The 13594-nt window shown below is 34.0% G+C and overlaps 2 protein-coding genes across 3 annotated transcripts; one reads left to right on the top strand and one right to left on the bottom strand.

Moving 5' to 3' along the window:
• Positions 1-469: 469 nt before the first annotated feature.
• On the bottom strand, positions 470-1650 carry LOC112515586 (BAG family molecular chaperone regulator 1-like). Its single transcript, XM_025122481.1, has 2 exons — positions 1338-1650; positions 470-943 (listed from the first exon to the last, which is right to left on the bottom strand). Exons 1-2 carry the CDS (start codon positions 1591-1593, stop codon positions 729-731), a joined length of 471 nt encoding a protein of 156 aa, XP_024978249.1. The 5' UTR covers positions 1594-1650; the 3' UTR covers positions 470-728.
• Positions 1651-5884: 4234 nt separating this feature from the next.
• Positions 5885-13097, top strand: LOC112515397 (uncharacterized membrane protein At3g27390-like). 2 transcript variants are annotated; one of them, XM_025122191.1, is made up of 10 exons: positions 5885-6658; positions 7920-8028; positions 8171-8363; positions 8459-8592; positions 9046-9334; positions 10056-10162; positions 10236-10362; positions 11362-11560; positions 11656-11899; positions 12651-13097. In XM_025122191.1, the coding sequence occupies exons 1-10, from the start codon at positions 6565-6567 to the stop codon at positions 12892-12894; spliced, it is 1740 nt and encodes a 579-aa protein (XP_024977959.1). In that variant the 5' UTR covers positions 5885-6564; the 3' UTR covers positions 12895-13097. The 2 variants fall into 2 exon arrangements, with proteins under 2 accessions (XP_024977959.1, XP_024977960.1); XM_025122192.1 differs by lacking the exon at positions 5885-6658 and having other exon boundaries at positions 7994-8002.
• Positions 13098-13594: the final 497 nt, after the last annotated feature.

The following is a 13594-nucleotide window of genomic DNA, read 5'->3' as shown; positions in this document are numbered from 1 at the left end:
TATAGCCAAATTACAAACCAACCCTCCTATTTTTGGTGGGTATATACAAAATTAAAACTTTAGGTAATAACTTTTTTTATATAATAATAACGAGTTTTATTTTTATAAAATTCGTTTTCGGATTGTAATTTTTGTTCTTGGTTTAATTCTTAACGTTGTAGTTTTTATATCATTAAAATTAATAAAGTTCGTTTCTTGAGTATAATTTATATTGTTTACATCAGTTGTTAATGTTCAACCGACTCATGTGTTATAAAAGAAAGATATTTTGTGGATGGAGGTCACAGATCTCAATTGATTGAACCCTTCTATCGGATAAAAAATAGTTGTATGTAAAATGACCACTGTGTCCTTACGTAAAATGCCCCTCTTATAAACTGTCACCACCATCCTCGTGCTATGATTGTTGAGTCTATTATCGACCCTCAATGGAAGGAATGATTACATTGGAGTAAAAGAAACATCGATATTCATAAGTATACATGTATTGAAATGAAGGAAACCCTTATTGATTACACATATCGTCCTTTAGTAAGCTCAAAATAAAAGAGCTTCCAGTACAATAATATCTTAACTAATATAAACATAAAACACATATAATTTACATCATTCTTTGGAAATTAGAGGGTGTGGTTATAAAAATCTAAATCAATCTTTCCGTACAGACTAATATTTAGTCAAATAAATAAAATTTATACGTTATTAGGGATTTATCGATTTTAGTTGTATTATACAATGATTGTACGGTAAGAAGGTAGTTTGACTAATCCAAGACGCTTCTTCTCCTTGATGGCCGGATCTTGTAACAACAACACTTTGTCATTGTTCCTAACACCAACCATGTGTAGGTGTTCTCCGTCTTCTCTTTCTTTCCCTTTAAACAACAGTCTTTGCTCTTTTATCTCCATACCCGTCACTGTTGATAATATCATCTTCAATTCTCCTGTAAAAGGGAAGAAAAAAGTTAAGTTATGAGTTAACAATAACAAAATTACAGCGGTCTGACTTCATATGGCTGAATCTACAAGTTTTTCCAGCTCAAATGTTCACACACAATTGAAAGAAAACCATACTAACCTATAATTTTTATTGCAATTGTATAGAAAAACAGGGCTTTTGATATCATCGAAACATGTTATTTTTCAAACATGTCCAACAAAATAAGTTCATATTTTGTAACAATATCGAAAAGGTTTTTGATATCGACCAAAAAATTGTTGTCCCAAGTACAAAAAAACGCTAGGACATTATATGTGTCATGGTGTCAATTTTTTATGACAACTTTATAAGTTGTTATTTTAAGCATCCAAGATTATTGTTACTGCAAAAAGGCTTACCAAAAGTCGAAGTTGCTTGAGTAGGTACATCATGCCACTGGGAAACAGTCGTGACCCGAATAGTAATAATCTCCTCCTCGTCATTTTCTCCTCTAATCTCTCTCCTTTGCACAAGCATCCCACCAGGACGCAATTCCCATTTGGTCTCACCCATTCCTATATCCACCGTTGCACCACCACCATCACCGCCACTGCCACTGCCACTGCCGCCAAACCTAGAAAAGCTCCGGGAAAATCTCTTTGGTTTCAACTTCATGATTCTTGATGGATTGGTGTATGAAGAAACAAGGAGAAGGGTTGTATTTATAAAAAAGTGTTTGGGGTGGGGGACAACTAAACAAAGACATAAAATAATGAAGCGGTGTTAGTTTTCTGTTGGATAGGACCAATTACAATGAGACATGTCATATGTTGATTTTTATGGGTATTAATGCACATGGGGGGGTACCTGATGGCTGATGGTGACGACCATTTCTTATTTTTCAAACAAGGGGGTCCGCTAAATTGCCGGGACCATAAACAATATGTCGCCTCCAAATTGTTTTCTTTAAGAATAACCACAAGGAGGGTTAGATGCTTTTATTTTTTATTTTTTTTATATAATATAATTTATGTTGTTTCATGAAATATAATATTTTTAATTTTGAATAAAATTAAATTTGAAGATATTATAAAAATTTGAAAAAGTACATTGATATAAAAGTTTTCCTTTTTTTTATACAATTTCTTTAATTTTATTTTTTATTATAATTTAATTTAGGTTTAATAACAAAATAGTTTATTTTTGGCTTAGCAACATGAATTTTTATAAAGATAATGACCATCCTAGTTATATTTTAGATTTTTTATATTTAAAATGAGATGTTCATCATGTATTTGATTATGTTTATCTGCAATTAATTATATGAATTAAAAAATAAAGCTTTAATAAGTTGTACCTACACATAATTTATTTGTAATCTTAAATTTCAAGTAATATGCATTAATAAACAATACTTCATATATAAATAATGATTTTATCAATTCTTTTATAATATATTGTAGATTAATCATTAATTAAGGTTGTGTTTGTTTGTTTTGTGTAGGAATAATTAATGATTAAAGTTGTGTTTGATACATCATATATGATAAGAAAAAAACAACATTCATTATCGTACATTTGATACGTCATAAATCAGTATAAGAATCGGGACAACATGAAACAAAATCAATAGTTTGAAGTAAAATATTTTTAAGACAAAATAATTTGATATATAATAAATTTTTGTTGGTTTCTATGAAACTTAATGATTAAATATTTTTTAAATATTAAAGAAAATAATAATATTATTAGAGTAGGTGGAGTGGCGGTGGTTAGTCTAATTCTTTGAAGATATTATCAACCCATTACCCATGTGATGTGAGGGCCTCTTTCGTAATTAACACGATATTATACGAGTTCAAGAAAAAAAATCTTTTCGTCAAATTTATATTATATTATAAAGCATTTGACAAAAACTTTTAAAAATTATTTTTTATTCATAAAAGACTGTTTATTAATACATATTACTTAAAATTCAAGATTACAAGTAGATTGTGTGTAAATACAACTTATTAAAGCTCTATATCTGAATTCGTGTAACTAACTGTAGATAAATGAGAATAATAATCATTAACTTCATATCTCATTTTAAATATAAAAAATCTAAAATATAATTAGAATAATCATTATGTTCTAACATAATAGTTAATTATTATTTTTATAAAATGTTATAWTATTAAACCAAAAATAAATTATTTCATTATTAAACTTAAATTAAATTATAATAAAAAAATTAAAGAAATTACATAATAAATGAAAACTTTTAAATAATTGATTTGATATTAACATTGATATATTTTTTTTTCAATTTTTTATGACATCTTCAAAATTATATTTTATTCAAAAATAAAATCATTATTGTTTTCAGAAAAACATATAAAATTGTATTATAACATCGATAAAGATAAAAAACAAAATAAAAAATTAAAATCAAAATATATATCGTTGGATTGCACAAATACCCTTCTAGCGGTTTTGATTTTGTGATAAGAGACAACCATGATAATGGGTCTTCATGGGCCACGACACGACCCACCAAAATAACCCAGATGGTCTCCTTAGTTTTCTCGAATCGAATGTTCTACATCTACTTTCGTTTAAATGGGTCAGTCCACGAAAGCCCATTCAAATGCTTCTTTGGAATTGGGCCTCGTTATTTATCCTTTTTGTATATTTTATATTTTAATTATATTAGTAGAAAGAATTGGTTTTTAATTATTATATGCTTAATTTGTTGAAAAAAAAACCCATCAAACTTAATAAAATATATCAAAGTGAAGCAATTTTTAATGTTCATTTTCCAACAAAAAGTACAAATACTACTGCTAAAATGATTTATTTTTTAATAATTTTTTAATAAATATAATGTTTAACTCCAATTAAAATTCTCATTAAGATCGTTGAATCCCATACGATTATATTATGTAGCAATGTAACGGAAATGAGTAAAAACCAATGGATTTGTGCATGAATATCTTACATTCACACGATGATCCTAATTTATATACTTAAATTAGGTTGTACTGTACAACTCTATGATGCATAAATATCACCAATTTGCTGATAATTAGAGATATCGGTTCCATATCGGACATGTCAGTCCTGATCCTGACTTAAAAGTCCTAGGGCCGATCTATGTCCAGTACCCTATCCCGACCTCGTCTTTAAAAAATGATTTTTTATACAAAAAAAAAAAAAAAATGTTATACATGTTTTATATAGATACACGTTAAATAATACATGTAAGTAGACAAAAAATTGAAAAACAAAAAAAAATATTTAAAAATTCTAGCGATCCAACATGACAAGAGTGAGAGTAATGTGAATCATGTTTTTTTATTAACCTTGATATCGAACCAGTTATGCGAGTCGATCAATCCCAACGGGTGGTCCGAAGTCATCGTATTTGAACCTATGTGACCCTAAGGAATATTTTATTTCTCTTTGGATTCAAATTTGAAATCTCCGGATACTTTTAACCTTTTAGATTCAAACTCAAACTAATCAAACACCACATTATATATTATATTATAGTTGTAGTTAGGAATCATGGGTTGGTGTTAACACTTAAAAAGCATGCATAGGATTGAAGATAAAAAAGGATGAGATGGTTGGTTAGTGGAAACTTTACTAAATATGGTTTGATGTTGAAAGGAAGGCAGACATTGATATGGATTTCAAACTTCTAAAATATTTCCAATTAAAGGAATCATATTCATATATAAGAAATAATGTATGGATTGGATTAAATATTTGATGGTATTGATTCTTGTAATTTAATCATATTTTTTTTTCAAATCAACATAAGAATATTGATTTATCAAATGAAATAGACTTTTTTTTCTTCTTTAGAATATATTATTTATCTAACGATATTTCATTATCGGACTTTTTTTTTCCAGTTTTATGTGTATACATTAAATAACCTACTTTAAATCATAACATATCGGTTATTCGTATTTTTTTTCTTGAACTCAATTTCATTCCTACTTTAAATAGGTTTTTTTTTCCCATAGATGGAATGAAGGTATTTTTAATAGGGAGGAACGGTTTTGAAAAAAACTTGACTTTCTACATAAATATCTTCTCTAGAAGCTTACTGGATAAGACATTTTCTATATCATTGAGCCACTACCAAACATTCATCTATAAGTTGTCAGTTCCAATAAGTTCGTTAAGCTGCTAATAAACAGACCATTAGTCAAAAAGATCACAACTATAACAAAATGCTCGATATTAGACCCTTAAAGCGATTCAGTTGATACAAAGGTGCACTTGAAGTGGGGGGCTCATGCAACTGTAGCAGGTAATGTTAGAAATTTCTGGTTTTTCAATTGCTTGGAATCTCACTGAAAAGTAAATCACTTTCAGATTGAAGTATTTCGACGGTACAATCGAAATCTCAATCGGATAAAATTCAGTGGTTGACAGAACTGAGAATCTAAAATCGTTATGAATCTGTGTACCCCTCAAGACGAAAAAAACGACCAATTCAAAAATTGAATACGGAAACTGTAAAAAACGACAGTTTTTTGAACCCTAACCCGGGCCAAAAACCGAATTTAAAATTTAAAATTCGGATTTCTGATGCATTTTTCACAAAACAATATTACCCGAATAAAAATTTCCAAGCTGACCTGGCAACTCGACCCCAGCCAGGGGCTCTGCCCCTTGGACCCCGCCACCGGGGGCGCTGCCCTCGGAACCCCGTCGAAACCCCTAAATCAAAATAAACTCAAAATAAGTGTGCACTCCGCACCTTCCTTACTTGTTTGATATTTATCATGCTTACATTGGTCAACAAATTAATCCCATTATACTTAAACGATATTAGTGATACAAATCACCAAGAGGTAAATGCTTGATACTTACTCAATCATAGTAGGGATATTTAGGAAATAATGCAAATTTAAACCATACTTTATACAATAATTAAACATTGGAACATATTTTTGATACCCACTATCTCTTATAGCATAATATCTCATCAGAGCATAAAATCTCGAATTTCACTTAACTAATAACAATAATAATAGTGTCATAACGATGGCTTTAAGGATTATACAAAAAAGAAAAAAAGAAAAAAAGAAAAAAAAAAGAAGGGTCGTGGATCCTGGTCATAGATAGGAATAAGACCCGTTGCCCAGATGTCTTATTCTTTGCTTCTTAAAGACATCCGTGCATAATCCACCGCTGCCTCTCTTTCTTTCAAATCTATACCTCAATTTCGTTTCGTAATAATCTCTTCTGCCACCCAATCCTTCTTTACTCACCCCCTTTTCTCTTATGTTTAATCCTTCAGAAACCAAGAGAAACCAGAATTGCTCTTTGAAAGTTCAAACATCTAACTTCCATAAAAAGAAATCGAAAACCCACTCATTTGTCGAACCATTGCTGGGGATATATATAATAGAATAGAATATAATAATGAAGGGTGTACTGTACACCCCAAACCCCAATGATTAACTATCATTTATTTTCAGTTGCCAGAAAGATTTGTTTGTCATTCATCAAGTTGGGTTGTTTTCCAAATAATTTTGGGATTTTGGGTTTGAGTATGCAAGGTTTGGGGAGGACTTTGAAGTGGGTTTCTTGAGATCTGAAGTTGGTTGGAAGAAGAAGAAGATACAGAAATCTGCAACTGTAATGGAACCTGCAAGAGGGGTTTGGTGGTCTTTAGGTCATTTTATACTGTTCTTGCCTTATTTCATTGGACTTCTTATTCTGGGCTTCATTAAAGGTTTGACCCTTCTGAATCCTTTTGTTTGAATTTCTGATTGGTGTTATTTGGTGTGTTTTCTTGGATTATTAAGTGAAACCCTTTTGAAAAATGACCTCTAATTCCAATTCTTGTGGAAATCTATGTTCTAGAATGATAAAGTGGCTTGTAAAGATTGTTTATTTGATTTCAGGAATCATGTAGTGAGACCCTTTTCAAAGTGACCTCCAATTCCAATTCTAAACCTGTAATTCTATGCTTTAGAATGTTACTTTCAGTTAGTGGCTTGTGAAGACTGTTTCTTTGATTTCAAGAATCATGAAGTGAGACCCTTTTCAAATTGATCTCCAATTTCAGTTCCAGTTCCAGTTCCAGTTCCAGTTCCAATTCCAATTCCAAACCTGTAATTCTATGCTCTAGAATGCTACTTTCAGTTTGTGGCTTGTAAAGACTGTTTCTTTGATTTCAAGAATCTTGAAGTGAAGCCCTTCTTCAAACGATCTCCAATTCCAAACCTGTAATTCTATGCTTTAGAATGCTACTTCCATTGAGTTGCTTGTAAAAAATTGTTTCTTTGATTCCAAGAATCATCAAGTAGAATCCTTTTCAAAATGACCTTCAATTCCAACTCTAAACCTGTAATTCCATGCTCTAGAATGCTAGAGTGGCTTGTAAAGATTTTCTCCTTGATTTCAAGAATCATCAAGTGAAACCCTTTCCAAAATGACCTCCAATTCCAATTCCAATTCCAAACCTGTAATTCTGTGCTCTAAAATGCTAAAGTGGCTTGTGATGATTGTTTCTTTGATTTCAAGAACCATTAAGTGAAAACCTTTTCAAGATAACCTCCAATTTCAATTCTATACTTGTAATTCCATGCTCTAGAATGCTAAAGTGGATTGTAAAGATTGCCTCTTTGATTTCAAAAATCATTAATTGAAACCCTTTTCAAAATGACCTCCAATTCCAATTCCAGTTCCAATTCCAAACCTGCAATTCCATGCTCTAGAATGCTACTTTCAGTTCGTGGCTTGTAAAGATTATTTCTTTGGTTTCAAGAATCATTAAACGAAACCCTTTTAAAGTGACCTCCAATTCCAATTCTAAACCTGTAATTCCATTCTCCAGAAAGATTGCTTCATTGATTTCAGGAATTATTTTGAATCATTAAGTGAATCCCTTTTCAAAAATGACCTCAAATTCCAATTCCAAACCTGTAATTCCATGATCTGGATTGCTACTTTCACTGAGTTGCTTGTAAAGATTGTTTCTTTGATTTCAGGAATCATTTTGGCCCCAATTATATGTGTTATTATGGCCGTTGGAAACTCCACTATCGCAATCGGTCTCTGGCCTGCACATGTTGTATGGTCTTACTTTTGCATATTGAGGTGCTTTCTTTAACCTTTTTCAATTCTTGAAATCCTTATTTGCTTCTATAAAGATCCTGTATTTAGTTTCTGTAACCATTTTCAATTCTTGAAATCCTTTGCTTATATAAAGATTCTCTGTATTTTGTTCCTTTAATGGCAGTGCTAAACGATTAGGGCCGGTGATGAAAGTGGTTGTATGCATATTATTTACACCAGTTTTGGCTATTTGGCCTTTTTCGATCGTTGTGGGTAGCATTCTTGGTGGTTTAGCGTATGGTTTTCTTGGGCCAATATTTGGAACTTTTAAAGCTGTTGGTGAAGGGAAAACCGATCAGTTTCGCCATTGTATTATAGTAAGCAGACTACAATTGATGCATATGTGAATAAGTGTGTTTATTCGTTGTTTTTCTTGTTCTTTTCATTTATTAGATCAAGATTTTGTTGTTAGGATGGAACTTGGGACACGGTCCAATGGAGCTTTACGTTTGTTAGGGACTTGGCGGACGTATGCTTATATTCTTTCTTCTCGATGATGGATGATCTCCGAAAACAAGGCATGCCGGAGGGTAAAATCGAGATTAGGTTTGATAAAATTTCATTCTTGAAACCTATATATCATTTTAATCCATGTTATTAGTGTTTCGACCATTGCACAAAGTCCCAGTCGGGGAATACTAACGCAGAACGGAAACAAGAACACACACAAATAAAAACAAAAAATCACGAAAAAAATCTTTGAAGTTGGATTCAGGGAACCAAATGAAGGATTTAGGCCAAAAGTTGGGCCGAACTGCCATGGGCCCGTTGGTCTGATGTCTGGCCATTGCGAGCTTTCCGTGCATATATTCTGGGCCTCATAACTCCTATAACTCCCAACGGGGTTAAAAGTTATGACCCCTTTAAATTGGGCTTCTTTCCTCCCCGTTTTTCATATCTCATTGATCCATCAAAAAGTTCTCCAACTCTAACTTACGTGGATTTCAGAAGCTAAAACTTGTTTGTTTTGTTGATTAATAGAATAATTTGTTTTTACAGGATCGTTTATCTTCCTGTGGCCATTCTCTTGGGGTTATTAGGAGTTGTGGTTGACTTTCCGATGATCTCGGTCATAGCCGCGGTGAAAAGCCCGTATATGTTGTTCAAGGGGTGGCACCGTTTGTTTCAAGACTGTGTGGGTCGAGAAGGTCCATTCTTGGAGACCATTTGTGTGCCATTTGCAGGTCTAGCCATCTTATTATGGCCATTGGCGGTTGCCGGAGCTGTGTTAGGCTCCATGGTCTCCGGTATCTTCCTAGGTCTATATGCAGCTGTAATCGTCTATCAGGTCAGATCTACGTACATCTTAACCCCCCCCCCCCCACGGTGACCCCACCGCCGGGTGGGATATACCGGGATTGTTGGTTTGGTTTGGTTTATTGTTGGTACGCGGACAGGTTAAGGACAAAAACTTGTTGTCCCATGAAAATACATTTTTTTGGTCCCACCAAATAGGTGGAGCAAAAATCTGGGAGACAAGATTGGTAAATTACTAAAATATCCCTGTCAAATTGAAACCTTAAACCTTGCATATTTCTTTCACCTCACCCTCGCCTAGAGATGCACAAAAAAGCCCAAGCGCGAGCCCGGCCTGAAAACTCCCGGACCTAGTGAGCTCAAAGCCCAGCCTGGGTCAGGCCTCAAAGACTGATCAAACTGAAATTTTGGGGCAGGCCCGGGTCTAAAAAAAGCCCGACCTGGAAAAGCCCAATCGGACCTTTTCAACCCAAAGCCTGGACCGGGCCTAAGAAAGCCCGAGCCTTTTTCGGCTTGCTGAAAACGGGCTTGGAAGTTCCGGATCGAGGCTCGAAAAAGCCTGGGCCTTGTGCATCTCTATTCAGCCTGTCCAGTCATGTCACGTCCAGTCCCGTCTCGTCTGTGTACCAAACGCACCCTGACTATGACAAAATTCTTTACGGTTCTTTACCTCAAAAGTCAAAACTGCACCTTTTTAGCTTTCTTGGATTGGTTTAATAGCTAGCTAGCTAACTTCGAGTGCATGGGAACAGGAATCATCTTTCTATCTCGGGCTTTGCTATGTTGTGGCTGCAGTGTCGATCTATGATGAATACAGCAATGACGTTCTTGATATGCCCGAGGGATCTTGCTTTCCAAAGTAATAGTTTGCGTTACTTTTGGTTTTGTGCTAACTTATATAAAAGGTCCGGCTAACGTTTTTTATTTTACAGGCCTAGATATCGACGTAACCCTGGATTGTCTGCTTCAAGTTCTTTCTCAAGGGGGGGTTCCTTAAAACATGCACCATCTCGGTCCGGATCTCTCAGGGTACCCATGATTGAATTGAAGCCATTGGAGGTTGGTTCGTTCGTTTGTTAGATACTCAAACTTCTTTTTTCCTAACATAGATGGAGTATATGTAGGGTTCACTGCAAATGCAATCCTTTTGAAACTTTGAATTGAACGGATAAATAAATAAAAACCAGAAACAAACGAACCCGGTAATGGTATATCCCACACAGATGAAACAAACATGGAACACAAAGCATTCTAGTGACAACTACTACGATGGGATAAAAACTACGTGTGTGTGATATACAATAAAAGCAGGAAAAACCAAGACTTGTCATACAGTAAAAGCAGGGAAAACTAAGACTGACATACAGTAAAAAGCAGAGAAAACTAAGACTGACATACAGTAAAAGCAGGAAAGACTAAGTTTGGCATACAATCTCGATTTTAAACCGGAGTTCTGCTCCTAAAGTAGTGAGGAAAATCTTTGAGGTAGGGCTTTAGAAACGACTGAGGATTTCCCATTTGAGTTAGAATTCGAGGCTTTACTAGGATTACATCCAAACCCGGGTCAAGATTTTCATATGTACATATATATATATATATATATATATATATGGAAAAAGATCCCGAGAGAACCCTAAAAGAACCCATCCAAACCGTTGATTGAGATGATCCAATAGATGTGGTTATAACCACTTCTTCAAAAACAAAATATCTACCCCTAATTTTAAATTGAAAATCAACGAATAACTACAAAAATTGGATAGAAACAAATTACACCAAAGAAAAATGATCACTTTATCTTTAATTTGACATCCATTTTGATATATTTTTTCATTTGTATTTTTGGGGTTCTTTGGTTTTTTTCTTCGAGGTCCTCTCCCGATTTCACCCCTATATATATAACTTTAGTAATCAAAGAATATACCCTTTAGGGGTAGAGGACATGTCTGCGTATATCCCACCCTCAGACCCTACTTTCGAGCGGGATATAATGAGTTCATCTGGTTTGGTTTATCTGCTCCACGATGCTAATACGGACTTGATACACGACTTGTGTAGTTGCTCGATAGCTTCTTCCAAGAATGCCGTCGGCAAGGTGAATTCCTGGTTCTGGAAGGACTTATAACTGCACAAGAGATTGCAGATGTGATTTCTGTCAAGGATAGCGTGAGAGTGATAACCATCGGCCTACCGGCTTATTGTCTTTATCTGGCACTTCTACGCTCTGGGAAAGCCAATAGTTCCGGTATAATACTGTGTAAGTACCCGAAACCTTTGTCTCCATAAAATTCTTTCGCTTTTTTAATAAAAAAACTTGGTTTTCGGTCTAATTTTTGGTCATTTTTACACCAGCGGACAATGCTACGGAGATAACCAGTGCAAACAGACCGAAAGATGCCTTCTACGATTGGTTCTTAAATCCGCTTTTGGTGATGAAGGATCAGATTAAAGCGCAAAATCTGACGGAATCCGAAGAGGACTATTTGGGCAAGTTAGTTTTGTTGAGTGGTGATGGCCAGAAGTTGAAAAACTCGAACATCGGTCCACCACCCGAGTCTGAGCTTAGACGGGCCGAACTTGATGCACTAGCTCGAAGGTAATGACCTCTTTTGGCCATTTTATCTTTTAGAGTCCTAACTCGATTAGACCTAAATCATTTCTCGTAAATATATGTTCTCTCTCCTCAAAGGGATTTTTCGAAGAGTTGTATGATAGGGCTCCACATATTTTCAGTGGCAAGGTCTACCACTTTGGGCCGACCTGTACTTGTACGCCCCCTCTTGACACTTTAGGCTTTATGTCTGTCTGCCTCCGTTGGAGGGGGCGTGTTAAGGGGAAACTGACGTAAATAACCATTTTGGCCGAGTGAATTCATCTTTTAGCCATTCCTCCCCAACACTTAAAAAATCACTACCTCGGGGCCAAAGAAAAAGGAAATTCAGAGGGGGTTCAACAAATAGCACTTTAGCAACTTGCTAGCTACAGGGACCAAATCTGTAGTTTACTTCAGCAACTTGCTAACTATAGGGACCAAATATGTAATTTACTCTAAATCATTTCTCAAGTTGCTTAAGTGCCACTTGTCGAACCCCAATGAATTTATTTTTTAGTTTATTTTTTGGCCCCTCCACAAGTTGCAGAGGTGGTGAATTTTTAGAGAGTGTGGAATTCACTTGGCCAAAATGTCTATTTACGTCAATCTCCCCGTGTCAAGAGTCCCACATCTACTTAGAATTGGACCGTTTCTACTTGATACATGTTTAAAATCTTCTTATATTCTCACATTATCTATCAATATTTCTTTTTTCCATTTTTCTGAATCTTGACGGTGGTTGTGATGAATGAAGGCTTCAAGGGATCACAAAGTCTATATCGAGGTACCCGACATATAGAAGACGATTCGAGAACATCATGAAAGCGATATCTGAAGAACTTGATAGGAGGAGTATTGGTAGCAACAGAGGACCTCAAACTGTTCCGAGATCGAAAAGCACATTTGGTCGGATTTTTAGTACACAAAGATCGTTTAAAAACAAAACGAGTAATCACGGGGTTAGGCAAGAAGACGAACGAGATGTCGAAATTGTATGAAGAGATTAAAAAATCACGATTCAAGATTCTTTTTGTGTTTTTTACATCTGTAAAATTGGGATTATAGTCGTAAAAACTGAAACTTTTTAATGGTTTTTCTTGCGTATTTTAGTTTATTGTGGGTTGTAATTTTATATATTGTCATTGTTAAAGTTAATTAATGATATTGATCTGGTAACTTTTTAAAGTGGAATGCAAGTCAAGAAATAAGTTTTAATATTGATTTGTGTGAGAAGAAAATCAACAAATAGGTATATATTGAACATATTGTCTTTTAATTTAAGACTAATTCTAAACATTTGCATATAAAATTGTCAGGTTTATTGATTATGGCCAAAGTGTTTTGAAAGTTTAGTTAAAAGAATTTTTAATCAATAAATTTTGTTTAGTCTAATCTAATCATTCAAATCCCAATTTTCATACATCAACTATTTTGAGTGATTTATAATGAAAACAATAACAGCATACAATTAGAAGTTGTTTAACGCATTTGTGATAAGTGAAACTATTAATTAAAAGTTAAAATTAGTTTTAAGACTTTTATGTTATAAGTAAGTATAAGTAGAGAGCGAGCGAGTGTATAAATAATTATATGATTTTGTTTCCGTCGGTTGGATGGTTCTCAAATTTTCTTATATTTGACTTTTTCTGTTATTGAATTTCTTTTATCCTTGAAAGAAAATTGGTGGATAGCGACAAA

Source organism: Cynara cardunculus (assembly GCF_001531365.2).
Source record: "Cynara cardunculus var. scolymus isolate 2C chromosome LG 7, CcrdV1, whole genome shotgun sequence".
Lineage (NCBI taxonomy): Eukaryota > Viridiplantae > Streptophyta > Magnoliopsida > Asterales > Asteraceae > Cynara > Cynara cardunculus.
This window is presented reverse-complemented; position numbering and strand designations above follow the sequence as displayed.